The sequence below is a fragment of the Primulina tabacum genome, chromosome 9 (assembly GCF_025594145.1).
Source record: "Primulina tabacum isolate GXHZ01 chromosome 9, ASM2559414v2, whole genome shotgun sequence".
NCBI lineage: Eukaryota > Viridiplantae > Streptophyta > Magnoliopsida > Lamiales > Gesneriaceae > Primulina > Primulina tabacum.
Window position 1 is genome coordinate 36,442,749 of NC_134558.1, and position 17,966 is coordinate 36,460,714.

At 37.5% G+C, this 17,966-nt stretch overlaps 1 protein-coding gene across 1 annotated transcript; it reads right to left on the minus strand.

The window, feature by feature from the left end:
* Positions 1 to 1,278: 1,278 nt before the first annotated feature.
* On the minus strand, positions 1,279 to 15,890 carry LOC142555692 (uncharacterized). Its single transcript, XM_075666736.1, has 12 exons — positions 15,623 to 15,890; positions 14,243 to 14,361; positions 13,959 to 14,065; positions 13,660 to 13,747; positions 10,781 to 11,813; positions 10,561 to 10,615; positions 10,410 to 10,491; positions 8,832 to 8,912; positions 7,969 to 8,073; positions 7,840 to 7,889; positions 7,235 to 7,355; positions 1,279 to 1,571 (listed from the first exon to the last, which is right to left on the minus strand). The coding sequence occupies exons 1-12, from the start codon at positions 15,810 to 15,812 to the stop codon at positions 1,491 to 1,493; spliced, it is 2,112 nt and encodes a 703-aa protein (XP_075522851.1). The 5' UTR covers positions 15,813 to 15,890; the 3' UTR covers positions 1,279 to 1,490.
* Positions 15,891 to 17,966: the final 2,076 nt, after the last annotated feature.

Genomic DNA, 17,966 nt, shown 5'->3' on the forward strand with positions numbered 1-17,966 from the left:
AATTAATTAAATCCTAACCGTATTCTACGAAAAAAGTCTTTAAATTGACAAAGCAATACATAAATACAAAGGGTTGTTTTCAAGCATTATTATTATTTTTTAACATTTTCTCTCTCTCTTTTTTATTTTGAAGAAGAAACAATGTAACATTTTCAGCATGATATAATACTACCTCTGTCTCGGTTATATAGGCTTCATTTTTTTCAACCGTCTCAAATATATAATCCAATTCTTATATTTAGTAGCATTTTTATTAGTTTTAGTAATATATACTAGAGTAGGTCTCTTGTGAAACGATCTCACATATCTTTATTCGTGATACGGGTCAACATTACCCATATTTATTATAAAAAGTAATACTTTTTAATAAGTGACTCAAATAGAATATCAGTTTCACGAAATTTTCTAATGAGACCATCTCACAGGAGTTCTTGTGTACATACTAATATATCCCTATTAAATAACTATCGAAAAATATACAACCATTTTTAATAAATTAAATAATGATATAATAACCATTGATTTTCTATATATATATATATATATATATTTAGGACAGATAAACATTTATTTATTATTACATCTTTGTTTCTTTAATTTTTCTCAAATTGAAGAATGTGGAAAGCCGAAAAGTCAAGAAATGCTACAAGGATTTTGCATGCATGGACAGAACATGTACAATAGTACATACATGCATGATCTCTCTTGTCTTCGCCATTTTCCAAACTTGTTATTTCCGAAGTGTGATTAAATTAAATAATCAGATTTACTCGTTTGCTGGCATATCGTTCTTCCAACTTCTGACGATATGTAGAGTCCGTGTGAATAAATATCTAATAGATATTATAAACTTTATTTATGTACGTATCTGTCCATAGATACACACACAATCACGCACACTTTTGAAAGACATGGTGTCTGAGTTCGCTTGGATTGCACACATAGGAACCTAACATGACTCAAACGTTGCCCATGTGTGCCCAAATGAATCGGTGATGGGATAACATGACTGAATTTGATTCGGTATAAATGACCCCAGAAGGTTTTCATAGACAAAAAGTATGAAAAATCTAGTCTCCCAGTGTTCGGGCTTTGAAATAATAAACCCCCGTAAACGATTTTCAAAATCAACATTATCCAATATCACTGCATCATACGTTACACTTGCAAAGCCATTTGCCTTAACACACATGCAAGCAGTGCTATGAAGCTCTAAATGCAGTCATGGAATAACAGATCATACTTTCTTAGCATCTACCTGAGCATGACCAGAAAACAAAATCAAGAGGATGCCATTAACATCTCAATTATTACGACTAGAATGAATAATTTACAACTGTGAGATACAAAAGCAAATTTATGTAGCTGAAAAATGTGATATCTATCTACATGAAAAAACGACATGATGGCGTTACGCTTGGTTTAAATTGCCATGGGATCAAGAAACTGATAATAAGCACTCACAGAAGTTTCTTGTGCAGAACAAGTAATTACATCACAATGCATTTGTCTTTTGATTTTGATTCCTGCTTCGGGGAAGAGGTGCAATACTTCCCACTACTTCGTGGTACCTGAAAAATTGTTAAGTTCAAGCAAATGAGCAAAGTAATAAAGGTCAGAATTTTCTATTGGATCAAATGAGCACACTTGTTACCTTGATAAACTAGAAATATTGTTCGATGATACAAAACAACCCACGTCATTACATTATATTTAGTGTAAAAGGTCCAGCAACCGTGAAATTGTAATAGTTACCAGAGACTTGTGCACCGAGTTATCCTACTACAACTGGTGTTTTTTAACATAAATTGGGAAACCAGTAAAAAGTTGGAAGAAAATATACAGGACATGCACATTCATTAATGGAAACTGTCACGACCAGCCCAGCCCCAGCAATTACCGAGCCCAAGCCCAACCCAACGCCTTCAAAAGATATTGTTCATCAAAGACATACTCATGGGAAGTACAAGGTGGTAGATTAGATAAGAGGATTCTAGAGTTATCTTGTTTTTTTTTAATTCTTTAAATAAGAGATTATCTCATTTAGTTGGTTTGTATTAGATATGGTTGTTTATTAGTTACGAAGATATCCTCTAGGAAGATATCAAGTGGATTTGATTGGGATTCTTATCCTTTAGTTTGGCTTGTATATATATTCAGCAGAAGTGAGGAAATAAAATCATCAAAAATTGAGTTTCTTCTACCAAAGTCCGAGATCGTGAGGTTCTCTCTTCAACGAGCCTCAATTCCCAACTATCAAAAATAGCGAGACGTGGGCGGAAATCTCAGAAACACGCTACACAATCTTGCGAGTGGTGAATTCTCTCTAAATCGCCCCATAACTAGATCCATTACCCGAGCACATAACAACTTGGTATCAGAGCCGGGCGCTATGGGGGATTTACTTTCCATGCACAGGCAGCTCGAAGCCTTTATCAACATGTACAAAGAAGACAGAATGACGAGTAACCAGCGGCAACAAGAGAACGACCAGCGACATCGGGATCTTGCCACACGCCTGGAAGAATTATCGGTCCAAGTCGCCGCATCCAAAACAGAAACAACGCACGATCTGGGCGGTGACAACAACTACTTGGATTCCCGTGATACGTACTCCACTGGTCCACGCACACGGGAGGGAAAAGACAACTCGTTTGTCATACCGAAATACACCAGGTTAGACTTCCCTTGTTACGATGGAAAATCAGATCCAGTGGCGTGGCTCAATCGTTGCGAGCATTTCTTCGACCACCAGCACACACATGAGGCAGAAAAAGTGGGTTTAGCATCCTTCCATCTCGAAGGCAAGGCCCAGCTGTGGTTTCGCAAATTGAAACGGGATCAGCCCGATATTCAGTGGATCGAATTCGCGGAACATTGTGATCTCAGATTTGGCCCACCCCTTCGAGGAGATACCTTTGGCGATCTTGCCAAACTACGTCAGACAAACTCGGTGAATGATTATCAGGAACGCTTTGAAGAATTGCTGGCCCGTTCGGGTCCCATGACGTCGAGGCAAGAGATACAATTGTTCATTAGTGGATTGCGCAGAAACATTGCTATAGAAGTTCAAATCCATCACCCAACAAATCTCACCACGGCTATGAATCTGGCATGATTATATGAGACACGCAACAATTGCCCGAGGGAGGAACCGCGAGCACCGCTACGTAGCACCAACATTCAACAACAGCCCTAGACACCTAGAATAAAACGACTGAGTAGATTGGAGCTGGAAGAGAGGCGTTCTAAGGGGCTATGCTACAATTGTGATGACCGATACACGCCGGGCCATCGATGCAAACGGTTATTTCTGTTGGAAGGAATAGAGGATGACACATCAGACGATAAGAATACTACGGAAGAAGAAGAACCACAAGAATTTGGGGCCTCTATACATGCAATTGCTGGCTCCCAGGGCGCAAAAACAATGCAGATTTGGGGAACAATTAACGACTGCCACGTGAGGGTCCTCATCGATTCGGGGAGCACACATTGCTTCGTGGATACACTGGAGGCCGCCAAACTAGGATTATCCGTGGAAAACCGCCCAACCCTAAGGGTGTCTGTGGCCAACGGCGGACAACTTCAATGCTCAGGGGTATGCCGCGGTGTACAGGTTATTCTGGGAGGAGCTAGATTCTATGTGGATCTGTTTTTGATACCTTTGGGAGACTTTAGTGTGGTCTTGGGAGTGAATTGGTTGTGCACGTTGGGCTCCATCACTTGGGACTTCACATACATGGTCATGAAATTCCCATATGAAGGAAACTCGGTCAGTTTACAGGGGGACGATCCTAGCGCGAGTTCAGGCCCTTTTGCATTCACCATAACAGAAACTGATGGAATGGAACTACCAGGCCTTCAGGCGCTGCTGCTGGACTTTGAAGGGATTTTTGGGGACCCTAAGGGGCTGCCACCGCAACGACAACATACACACAAAATTATATTAACCCAAGGGACAGATCCTGTCGTGGTTCGACCCTACCGCTACCCGCACGCACAGAAAGATGAGATCGAAAGACAGTGCGCCGAGATGTTAAAGCAAGGAATTATCCGACCCAGTACTTCACCATTTTCATCACCCGTATTGTTAGTCAGCAAGGCCGATAAATCATGGCGTTTTTGTGTCGACTACCGGGCTTTGAATTCGCGGACTGTGAAGGACAAGTTTCCAATCCCTGTGATTGAGGAACTGTTGGAAGAGCTTAATGGAGCCCAATTCTTTACCAAACTGGATCTCCGAGCAGGATACCACCAAGTCTTGATGGATCCAACATGCATTCCCATGACAGCATTCAGGACTCATCATGGTCACTTCGAATTTTTGGTTATGCCCTTCGGACTAACAAATGCGCCCTCCACTTTTCAGGCCATCATGAACACTATCTTCGGGGATTACCTACGCAAATTTGTTCTTGTCTTCTTCGACGATATTTTGATTTACAGCAAATCTTGGGAAGAACACTTGAAACACTTACGTCTGGTCTTCGCCACGATCAAGGCACAACAGTTTTTCCTGAAGCGGTCCAAATGTGCTCTAGCTCAAACAGAAGTGGCCTATCTCGGCCATCGATTGACACAATCGGGGGTCAAAGTTGATGACGAGAAGATTGCAGCCATTGCTAATTGGCCGACCCCCTCCTCTATCCGCGCCCTTCGCGGGTTTCTAGGCCTTGCGGGGTACTATCGCAAGTTCGTCAAGAACTACGGAATTATTGCCGCGCCCTTGACCAGCCTACTTCGCAAGAACTCCTTCGTATGGTCACAAGAAACCACTCGATCGTTCGAGGTATTGAAGAAGGCTATGACATCCACACACGTCCTAGCCCTACCGAATTTTTCAGAACCATTTGTGATAGAATGTGACGCTTCAGAAAGTGGATTAGGAGCTGTTCTTCTTCAAAATGGGCGTCCTATTGCATTCTATAGCCAGGCTTTGGCTCTGCAACACCGGAAATTACCCGCATATGAAAAAGAGTTGATTGGGTTGGCTAAGGCCATCCGCCACTGGCGGACATATCTGTGGGGAGTTTCGTTCTTGGTGCACACCGATCATTACAGTCTCAAATTTCTGCTGGAACAACGTATCACGACATCCCCTCAGCAACGATGGATCAGCAAGCTGTTGGGATTTGAATTCAAGGTGGAATATAAACCAGGCAAAGCCAATGTGGTGGCCGACGCCCTCTCAAGACGAGATGAATCAGACAGTGGCTCTATTTGCGCTCTATCAATCCCACGGCTGGATTGGTTGGACAAAATCAGAAGTGAACTCGTCTCTAGGAGCGAGTTACAGCCCTTGATTGATAAGGTAAAGGCTGGAGAAGCTCTGGGGCCCTGGGACTTCTCGGATGATCTCCTTTGGTATAATCAGAGAGTGTTCTTACCTCCGGATTCGGCCTTGACAGGTACCATCATCTCTTATATTCATAGCTCGTGCCATGAAGGATATTTGAAGACTTTGCATCGCGTTCAGCGGGACTTCTACTGGCCACGCATGCGCAGCCAAATAAAATCAATTGTGGCGGAATGTGAAGTTTGCCAACGCAATAAGACTGAAAATTTGAAGCCGGCAGGGTTGTTACAGCCCCTCCCAGTTCCTCACCACGTATGGACGGATATCTCTATGGATTTTATCGAGGGACTTCCCCTATCGCAAGGGAAGAATGTTCTCTTGGTGGTGGTTGACCGATTTTCAAAATATGCGCATTTTGTTGCCCTTTCACACCCTTATACAGCAGTATTGGTCGCTCGGATTTTTTTTGAGAATATTTTCAAGCTTCACGGGTTGCCCGAGTCTATATTGGGTGATCGAGATGTCACATTTACTAGTGGATTTTGGAAGGAACTGTTCCGCTTGAGTGGCACCCAACTTTGTTTTACATCGGCCTACCATCCTCAATCGGATGGCCAAACGGAGGTGGTTAACCGTATTGTGGAGATGTATCTCCGTTGCTTCTCCGGTGACCTGCCTAAGAAATGGACCACATGGCTTGCGTGGGCTGAATTTTGCTATAACACCAGCTTCCATTCGTCCTTACGTTCTTCCCCATTTGAAGTTGTCTACGGCCGACCACCGCCGCGTCTTCTATCATTTTGCCCAGGGGTAGCGAAATTAGAGGCCGTCGACAAAGAATTACAGACCAGAGACGAAGTCCTGAAACACCTCCATCAACGCCTACTGCACGCCCAGAACCTCATGAAGACTCAATATGACTCATCTCACCGGGATGTCCAATATGCAATAGGTGATATGGTTCTGGTACGCTTACAACAGTACCGCCAATCTAGTGTGGAAAAACGGATGAACAAGAAACTTTCCCCACGTTACTTTGGCCCATTCGAAGTTATTGAACGCATTGGTCAAGTGGCATGCAAACTCAAGCTTCCTGACTCCTCCTTGATCCACCCAGTCTTCCATGTCTCTTCTCTGAAGCCATTTAAGGGCAACATTCCCCACGACACAGACCTGCCAGTACTCAACCAAGACGAACCACCGCAGCCACTGGCCATTCTGGATTCGAGATTCCGCCAGGGACGTCGGGAGCTGCTGATTCACTGGGCTGGCCTCTCACCCACCGAGGCTTCTTGGCAGGATGCTTCCACCTTGGCCGTGGAGTTTCCCTCATTTGTGATCGTGGACGATCACGTGTCTCCAGAGGGGTGTAATGTCACGACCAGCCCAGCCCCAGCAATTACCGAGCCCAAGCCCAACCCAACGCCTTCAAAAGATATTGTTTATCAAAGACATACTCATGGGAAGTACAAGATGGTAGATTAGATAAGAGGATTCTAGAGTTATCTTGTTTTTTTTAATTCTTTAAATAAGAGATTATCTCATTTAGTTGGTTTGGATTAGATATGGTTGTTTATTAGTTACGAAGATATCCTCTAGGAAGATATCATCAAGTGGATTTGATTGGGATTCTTATCCTTTAGTTTGGCTTGTATATATATTCAGCAGAAGTGAGGAAATAAAATCATCAAAAATTGAGTTTCTTCTACCAAAGTCCGAGATCGTGAGGTTCTCTCTTCAACGAGCCTCAATTCCCAACTATCAAAAATAGCGAGACGTGGGCGGAAATCTCAGAAACACGCTCACAATCTTGCGAGTGGTGAATTCTCTCTAAATCGCCCCATAACTAGATCCATTACCCGAGCACATAACAGAAACACAATAAAATTACACCAGATACGTAAGCACGTGTACAAGGGAAAAACACAAAACTACCTGTGGACCAGTGACCATCCTTGAACTGCCACTTACAGCTGATTGCTGCGAAATACGCTGTGGTTGCTGTTGTTGCTCAAATTCTTGTTGCTGGAGAGCTATTGCCAACTGCAAATCAGAACTGCCAAAAACAGCATCCAAGTTATTTACATAAAAGAATTCCCATGACAAGAGGTTTCCTGCTGTCAGAAATTGAAATTTAGAAAATGACAACAGCTGAAAAGGTGCTATGGTGAATAAAAGAAGAACCCAGAATATAAAAATGCATTACAGATGCAGAAGAACCCGATGAACTGCTTCATATCCATAAACGAATAATAGAGTATAGACCATAGAATAACAAGATAGGCAGCAAATATGAATTGTTTCACCAACGAACAAAGAGAAATCTAAAAATTTTTCCAGGAAAAGATACCACCAACAACGATACACACTATCACAACAAATCTTAATGGAAGCATATGTTAATTAAACATTGGAACCCAATTTAACAAATATCAAACTTCGGTTTAAGTACAAGGTCACAGTCGGAAATGACTTGTCAATTTTCATCACAAAACCAGATAATTGAGGACAATAGGCCGCAGATAAGTTAAGAGAAATACTTGAAACTTGAATGTTGTTGAGGGGCGCTGTCAATGCTAGCTAGATAATCCTGGAAACCAAAAGCTCAAATTGATACGGAAAGAAAATAAAAGAAATAACAGGAAACAGGGATTATTGAAAGTTCATACTGCAGTAGTAGACATGGCATTCTGTTCATCCCATATGCTGTTGGAATTGTCATCCATCTTGAATACCTTAAAGTTCCCCATCATAAAAACCGTATCACCATTCACCTAATCATGGGAATCAAGTTATGAGATGTGAAGCGTGGATGCAATACCAAGTCTAAAAGAGAGTCTAAAAGAGAAGAAGTTGATGTCTACTCCAGTTCTTCAAACACTAATGAACACGGACCAATAAGCAATGCATAATAATATCTGCACGTGTAACAAGGTTTAGGCAAGGAAAGTAGGAAATAGAGAAAATATGTCCATTCATGGTACATTTGTCACCATGAAAGCCCCTCCATGATTTGTGTTTCAATTGTAATCATGAAAGAATTGGTAACCTGTTATTTGGCGCCGGATTTGTTGCTACTTCGAGTTTTGAAGAATGTCACATATGGGAGTGTCTCTACATTCAGAATCTTCTGAATTTTCATCTATGGACAACTTATAGTTGTTTAGCTTTTAAAACTTTATTTATACGTATCATAAAGGTGCCTAATACAGATTAAATGCTTCAGAATACAAATCTAAACAATCCGAATAGCCAAGATTTAAACATCTTTTGATGATTTTGTCGATCTTTGATCACCTAAAAATGTTAGAGAAGTGTCTCATGACTTCAACCAAGTGGAAGGTGTTATGCATGACAATACAAAGGTAGCTTATACCTAAACTGAATAAATATGAAACAAACAGTGTGGAGAACTCTGAAACACGACATGGTATACCTTCCATAATGTTGTCATCTTTGTGATAGTGGTATTCCTGTTAAAAATCACCCAATAATAAAAACAGAATGAATAATTTCCATGCTATCAGCTCACCTCATTCAGCTGCTCCCACACCAAATCTGGCTGATTTATATAACCTTGGTCGGTCGCTAAAATATACAGTTGGCCTTCATACTGCAAACAAAGTCATAAGGTACAAAACAAACAACTTGCATCAAGAAACAAAACACAGTTCATGCTGTCATTTAGTATAAAAAAATAGAGAGGAAACCATATGGCACATTTTGAAATTAGAATCAACACAAACTTCAACCCCTAAAGCATTTGGAGACGTGAGAATATTGTAGGCAATTGATTCATGTATTTGAAAATCGTATTGATAGATACATTAGCACTCACTTTTATAGTCAAATGGTATATTTATGATCTTTTTTTCATTTTTATGGCCATTTTCTTTTACCTAACAAGATTTTAAGAAACATAATTGTGAATATGGGCATAATAAAATTGTTAAACTCACTAAATTAGCTTGTAGTAGCTTTACCGCATACTCACTGGACTTTCAGAAGAGATTTCTAATTTTAAAAATTAACATTCCGATGAATTATTAACATCAAGTATCAACAAAAATAATTTACTTAACATTTAGTTTGTCACAACAGTTGAAAATATCAATATTATCATATTTTTTATTCAGCATTTCAATACGATATCCATCACTCATTTCAAATTATGACTTCTTTTTTTGGGAAGCAAAATGTGAGTTTTTACATTAATTGAGAAGCTTCAACATCAATAACTTTTGTACAATAAACAAATGCAGTAGAAGATTTATATTAAAAATCCATATAAGTTTAGGTTACAACTCCATCACTCATTTCAAATGATGTCGTTTTTTAGATTAATTGAGAAACTTCAACGTCAATGATATTTGTGATATTACAATTAAATTGAATTTATCAATTTATAAAAAAATCTCCATTTATGTAGAATAACAAATAGCAAGCAGGCCATGTAGGAACTTCATTTTTTTTTTGTCAAGAACAAAAGAATAGTAGTCTTGAACATAAAATAATAGTTCCATCACAGTGTAACAATTTGACTAAAAAGAGAAGACTTGTGGTTCAAGCCATAAATATGAAAACCTATGAACAAATGTACCATGTTGATATTTTCTCATGTAGCAAATGTTTCTCGTCCATTATGACTTAGGAGAAAATGATTCTGATATTTTCACGAAACTTGAACAATCAACAAGCATTAACAGGAAAAGTCAAAATGATGTATTATGGCAACTTGATTTCTTTAATTATGCAGCCCACACTTCTATATTTTTTTCAAAGTCTAAGATGGGGCAGAGTAGAATTTGGATCCATTCAGTAATCTTTCATCTCTTGTTAAACATCCTGGACCTAGTGATGTAGGCATGTCATCAACCACACAAAAAAGGGATAATTTCATCGTTATTCAAACCAATACATCAACCCCAGAAAGGTGAGCATCTTCCACGCACTACCATACTAATATGTTAAATATCTCAGTCAATAACAAAATAGTTATTATTACAAAGTATAAACTTAGTAAACAAGTTGCAATAGTTTATTGGGGATCAAGAAAACAGTTGCTAGTAGAAACAGATATAGATGACAATGCCAATTGCCGCATACTAACCTTAAACATAGTGTTGAAATGATTATTTCTGAAAAACACGCAAAGTTCACGTTCCTTCACTTTGTCTTGTAAGCAAAATAGGCTGCAGAACACAACAAAAAATCAGAAACTAATCTTCTAAACCATGGGGCAACACAGCAAACAAACATACCCAAATATAGTTAACTGACTAGCGCTGTTCTTCATAAAGTTCTGGATCAGTTCCCCTAATGATCAATCCAAAACGACGAGATGAATTAACACAAACGTCCTACATCTTTAGGAATTAAAATAATTAAACAAGAATGACAGTGTTACTTTTTCCAATGGTATAAATAAACTAGGTCAGACACTAATGAATCGATGTTTTCATTCATTTGTGGCAGTTTCACCTTGTCTTATAGATATTCTGTCTTTGCTGTTAAGGTCACTGTCATCCACACGATCTTTATCCAATTGCTCTGCAAGAACCACTTCACCTTCATAAACAGGCTCTCGATTTTCATAAACTACAGCTTCTGGCTTGAATATGCATTCTTCACCTTCATAAATGGGTTCACCACTGTCAATGCTTGGAATGAATACTTCAGGCTCAGCACTGATATGCATTTGGCCGCTAGACGAATCCGTAACAATGGTGGTGGTCGACATGCTAGCAGAATCTCCTGCTTTAAAACCATTCTGATTCTGTCTTGGTTTCACTGAGTCAGTAGTGGAAGTGAAGTCACTCTGAGCATGCTCACTTCTGGATTTATCCCGAAAGCTATAGGACACAGATGGAGGATCTTGTCTAAATGAAACAGAATGAGCATTTTCATTCTCAGCTCCAGAACCACTGTTTGCAGCCACATATTTATGATGTCCAGTAGGTTCTTCATGAGTAGGTTGGATACAGAAGTTTTGCGGATAAGCGTTTGAGATTGAACAATCAGCTTCTGGTGAAAGTACTTCAGGGCATTTTAGATCTATAGTATCATTGCTCAGAACGTTGATATTATCTGACATAAATGTCCCAGTCTTTACAGGTCCATTGGTAACATTTTTTTCCAATGCTTCTGAATGTGTTGCCAGTTCGGTTTTATTGATTTGTGCAATATCTTGGAAATTTACATCAGGAACGACGCCACCAACTGGGGGATATGAAGTTTCGCCCTCTGATATCTTTAGGACTCTGAGGAGCTCTGCTTCTTCCTCAATGTCAGTTTTTTTTGCTCTATGAGGAGAATCATCAAAGGATTGGCCTCGGGAAAGACAAGGTGAAGGCACTCCAAGAGTTGCAGTTGTTGCAGCCACAAAATCAACACTATCACCTTCTTGATGGTTTTTATCATCACTCATCTCCAAAGTTTGTGTGTCCAATGAAACAAGCTCCCCCATGAGAGAGTTATATGATTTTGATCCAATCGCATCAGCAGTTTCATGGTCCTGATATACATCAACAGAAGAAACCATCATTAAAATATAAGCATGAATGCCTGAGTTTTTGAAGAAGAAAATCAGCTATAGTTAAAGCTTAAAAGGTCAAATAAGAATCACAGCCAGATGCCATTGCACAATACCAGGAGAGATTAGTAAATTTCAGCACCTGACCAAAATCATTTTGACCCAAAAATCAACGAACCACACCTCTCAATACTTTTGCACTCCACCTTAATTCTAATGAAAATATCATCAAAACATTTTCTGCTGAAAGCTGATTTCTTGACATTTGAAAACCCTGAATCAATAATCAGATTCACATGTGCTCTATCATCCGCCAATGAATAAAATTTTGGCATCCAATAAATAATTAAGTTCAAAAGAAAAAAGGTAGCAAAGAACAACATATTCATGTGAACTAGAAATCAAAATATTTCAGTCACTTATTCAAACCACCTAACATTCTAGCCTTGTTGAGAAGGTTGATTTTTAGTGAAAAATACATGTTTTTCTTTGCCAATCAATTTATCAAGGAAAAAATGTTTGAGATATAACATGTTTGAATATACTAATTAGTTTGGCAAGAAAAATAAGTTTTAACAAACAAGGAATACCATAAAAAACAAATGGTCGAACAACTCGACAACATTCTTCCTTCATTTCACTGATTTATTTTCACATCGCAATATCCCCCGGCAATGCATCATTGATTTTTGAGGTCTCTGAATCGGGTACAACATTGTTGCATATCCCTTGTTTTACCATTCAACCAGGCCTGGCGGAAAATCAAGTTTTCCATGTTTGAATATTCTGAGCTATGAATCGATTGTTCACTCGAGTTAATTTAGACAACATTCTGATATATCACTTCAAAGCATTTTAATCTCATACCATTACATGGTAAACTTGTGGGATTGAAAATGAGTCAAATCAATCATGCAACATAATGAAACAGCACAAAATTTGAAAATATCCATTAATTTTGGCATCATTTGGAAGAATAATGAAAGTTATTAATTTAAATAACCTTAAATTTTTTCATGTCTGAATCCAAGTCTCCCCTTGCCAATTGCAATACCCCTCAATATTACATCTCTGTTATGCAATTACGCAAAGTAGGTTGGCACTTTGGTCGGTTGAACAGAGTGGTCCTAAACTAATACAATGATTCTTCACACTATATCATCTTTGGAAGGAGACAAATCACCCAATACAAAACCCAAGATCTTAAAGCAGAAGTTCCACTCAAAGCATAGTTTGCATTCAAACATTGTTAAGTCAACGCAAAAGATCGTTAAACACATTATTCTGAGAGTAATTTTATGGATCTTCGTTTACTGCATGCCTTCTGGATTAAAACATGTCATGTGAGAAGCTGTGCAAGGTGGAGGAAAGGGCACAGTGAGGATACAGGTTATGGGAGGGAAAAAAATCCAAAGATTGAGTACAGGCTAAAAATCAAGTTTGGAGCTACGCTTTTGTTAATAGCCTTGTTAATTTTTCTTCGCGAGCATAGAATCACCGACTCTAAATTGAGAAGGCTGCTTCCAAGCAACATACCTAAGTAAACCCATACATCGAAATCGAATGTTACTTATCAATCTGTGGATGCAAACAAATACACCGAGAGAGACAGAGCAAATAAGTATATGTAATCTCTAAAAACCCTCATTGCAAAATAATATCCACTGCCATTAAAGCGCTCATTAAAAAAATGATACAGATAATAAAATGCCTCAGGTGATTGAAAGTGAATAAGATAATAAAACTCATAAAAGAAAATAACAGCCAAAGTATTCAGTATTCAAAAGTTAAATACCACCTGCCGAGCGGTGAGGCACAAGATACATACCTGTGGATCAACAATCCATCCATGATAGAGTGGAATATCCAACAAATCAAATATCGCACACTCTCGAGTAAACTCAAAGTCATCGATTCTGAAAAATACAACATTTACCCATCAAATTTACAATGAAAAACAAAGGGTACTCTCATTCAAATCACAATAGATCACAATAAATAGTATATTCTTTACTTATTATGCATATAAAGTGAGCGCACCAGGACCAACACCAACATAACCTCTAGCATATAATAGTAGAGTCTAATCTTTGACGAATAATAAAAAGATAATACGAGCTGTTCTACCTCCTAAATTTTATATTCACATCAATTCCAGTGGTCAGTCTAGGCAGTAGATCAATTGCATCAGCTATGTTCTGTTGTTGATTTTCAACATAACCAGTATCTTTGTTCTGTCAAACAGTTAGCAAGGTCAAACAAATCAAATTAGAAAGGAAAACCACCAAAAAAAAGGAAAAAAGATCGCTTTAGTTCTGTAAAACGATGTAAACATATTCAAATGAAGAATCTATATTCAATTTGTCAATGCTAGTAAATGAATAATATGATAATGCACCAAATGCAATTACTTCATTGTTACTGTTTGAATCAATCAACCGCTCTGCAACAAGTGAAAGCAATTTCTCCTGCGAAACCTCAGGAATATCTGGACTCAAATTCAGACTGTTCTTTAGTGAAAGAACGTTACCTATCGTAACATGAAACATCAAATTAATACGACAGAAATTACAAACAAACAAAATTCAGGTATTTCATGGGAACTGCATACACTCAAAAAGTAAAATTTATGCAGGATATTCATAAATTAGACAATTAAGATATCAAATACAACAAAAATTATCATCCAATGAGTAAGAATGTGTGTGTATCCAAAGTCAGAAAACATGCTATGCCAACATACCAAATCTAAAATAGACTACAATAATCCATTCTAGCAATAGGGACCAAAAACCAACAGAAAATACTAATGATGTGCCAAGAAATTAGTAATTGAACAAATAGGTTGATATAAACAAATGGCAGTCCACACACAGTTTTTCCAAAAGTATTCCCGCGAAAGAAAATTTAATCATGCGATAAAGACTAATGAAGTTCAACAAGATCCAACCCCTTCTTAATTTCCAACTTCAGATAAATTACTGAACTTTAATCCAAGCTTGACCGATAGAAATCCATTGTCGAAATAACTCACTGAATTTCCAAAGTGCCAAGACATGCCTGATCGGAGCACACACCTAGCCCAATATAGATTGTAAATTTGTAATGACATGCTTTGAATACGCAAAACAAGAGTCATCAATAGCAAGAACCAACTCAAAATAAATCCAAGATTCAAATTGCAAGTAATGGAATGAAAACAGAAATTAGTAAATCAACGTCATAATATCAGCAGCTGTACAAACTCTTCCTTGATATGTATACAGCCACGATTCACAATTTTAGAAATGCTTTCTTGTTAAGATGTGAGAACAGTTCCTTCATCCTCAGACGAGTGCCAATAAAATTCCAAGGTGCTATCAACAATCAGAAATGATGAGCCACGTGATAAAATATAAAATAAAAGGCCACAAATGGTCTAAATAATTTTATGTTAAAATAAAATACCCAACCTAGACATGCTCTAACTGGGAAAAAAACCTATCGAGTTCTGGGGTGCAACTAAGCTTCTTTTGCAAACGCTTTCCATTTCTTACTTCTCGCCCAAACGTCACCAATTCAATCCACCCCAATAAAACCATCTGACATTCGCAAGTACCCCCTCTAATGAAGAGTGGGGCCAAAAAAATTTAACTCACAATTCCATTTAAATTTCCAATTTCTAGCATTTCTTCTTCCAATTAAAGGAGTAAATTCTTCATAAAACATAAAACAAACAGATATTTTGATACAAATTACGAGGAGGCATACATAAACAAACAATTGTGATAAAGCCCTAGGGATGAAATTACAGATAGCGAGGAGAGGACAAGGGCCATTGTCGTTCTGGAGAATGATCGGAGTCGTCCGTCCTAAGAATTGTACGACTTTTGTTCGGTACACCATCGCTTTTTCGCGTTCTTCCCTCTTTGCCTCGCCATCGGGCTGCGGCTGATCCGAGGCGGAGTTCGAAGAAGGCGGAGAAGTAGAAGAAGAATCCATTTATTTTCCAGGAAAAGATTCAGTAATTACCGATTTTGAAATGATCGATTTCTGCTATGTCTAAAAACAGAAGGTGAGGTGAAGATAATATATATACACTGAAATTATTTAATGATACGCGTACAATTATATAAAATTTATATGGTAATATAAACTTTAATAAAACTTGCAAGAGTCACGATTTTTTTAGAATATCACATGGATTTTTAAAAATTCATGTCAACGCATGCGATCGTTACATAAGCAATTTTCGGACGACAAGCTGGGTTGTGGTCAAGAAATTACTTAATATGAAGGCAAAAGTTTGTGTGAGACGATCTCACGGGTCGTATTTTATGAGACTGATTTCTTATTTGGGTCATCCATGAAAAAATATTACTTTTTATACTAAGAATATTACTTTTATTGTGAATATCGGTATGGCTGACCTATCTTACATATAAAAATTCAGAGATCGTCTCACAAAGACTTACTCTGATACGAAGGAATATAAGTTGTATGACTAAAAATATAAATTAAATATTAGCACGATGAAACGTAAAAAAAAAAAAAAATTGCAAATTACAAAACTCAAAATATAATATTTTCTCATTAAATACATGGATTTACATTTAAAAATTAACTATCAAAGTCTTTGATTAGATATATTAAATCACAAAAAATCTTATAAACTCATTTTACAAATCAATCTCACGAATGTTTTCTATCCAACATGACCTAAGAAAAAAATATTTTATATTGAAAGCATTATTTTTAACTCTAAGTATATATCGAATCGATTAATTTTATAAATATTGATATGTGATACCGACTCACTCATAAAAAATATGATTTTAAATGGAAAGTTTTGTTATGTTACAACTGGAATACTCACTAAATTATTGGATTATTTGGGTTAATTTTAAAATATTCAACAAACAATGTAACTAAAATTTTTATCAATAACTTAAGGTTATGTTTGATTTAAATGGTAGGATATCGAAAAGATGTGTAATCAAATGACAAGTAATTATAAATAATAGAGTTATAATTTTTACGATGTTTAATATTATTTTAACAAGATGTATTAATTTTTTTGTGCTGACCAAAATACCCCTATTATCATTTTCTTTTTTCCTCGTTTAAAAATTCAATTATAATTATAATTCAGAAATTACTTTTAAATTTGGGATACATTTCCAAAATATATTTTATTTCTCAAAATAAAACAAATTTTTTTTATTACTGTATTTAGCAAATATTTTATCAATCGTTCTTTTCTTTTTCATTTATCATAAATGCTTGAATTAATTTTTAACCATATTTAAAAAAAATATTATGATTAAAATTTAAAACAAAAAATTTATGATATTTTAAAATAAAACATTTCTGTATCAATCATCGGGTGTGATCATATTTAAAAAAAATAAAAAATTGCGTGATCGGGTCGGACGAACTGTAACACGTTCTTGTCCAGTTAACGATCAGATCGGGTCTCCCCGATATTTGTATGGGAGAAGGCCGAAGGGTGATCGTGGGCCTATCGTAACGATAAAAGTAGCCCACGAACAGATCCAATTGTCCAGTTAGGCAACCATCAATGATCGACCCAATAATTTTTGTCCTTAATAGTTTATCAACCTGGAACAAACGGGCCGAGTGAAATATATAATCAGCCCAAATAATCAGTGAACCCAAATCTAAAATCTCAGTATACCGATTTTGTCTTCCAAATTTGCCCTAAGATTACACCCAAATTCAAAATCTCGGGCAGCAAATTTTTTCTCTCTACCCTCTCATCTGCAGCAAGCTTCTCATTTTTCCATATACATGGATATCAATTTACTATTCAACCCACAAAAATGCTGTTTGCTTTCAGATTTTCTCATTGTAAGTTATTTCTCTCCTTCTCTTCCATGATCTAATCTCTTTCACCACTTGCACAGAATTAAAATCGATCCTAGATCTCTTTCACAACTTGCACAGAATTAAAATCGATACGGGATCTTACAAAAATTCGGTTTCAAGATCTCCAGATTATATCGATTCGAGAATGCGGATTAGCTAGGGGAGATACGATAGCACTGAATGAGAACTTGATACGATAGCACTGAGGGACGAACCCTAGCTCCGAGCACGTATATAAGAGCTGCCTGAAAATTTATAGAGAGCATG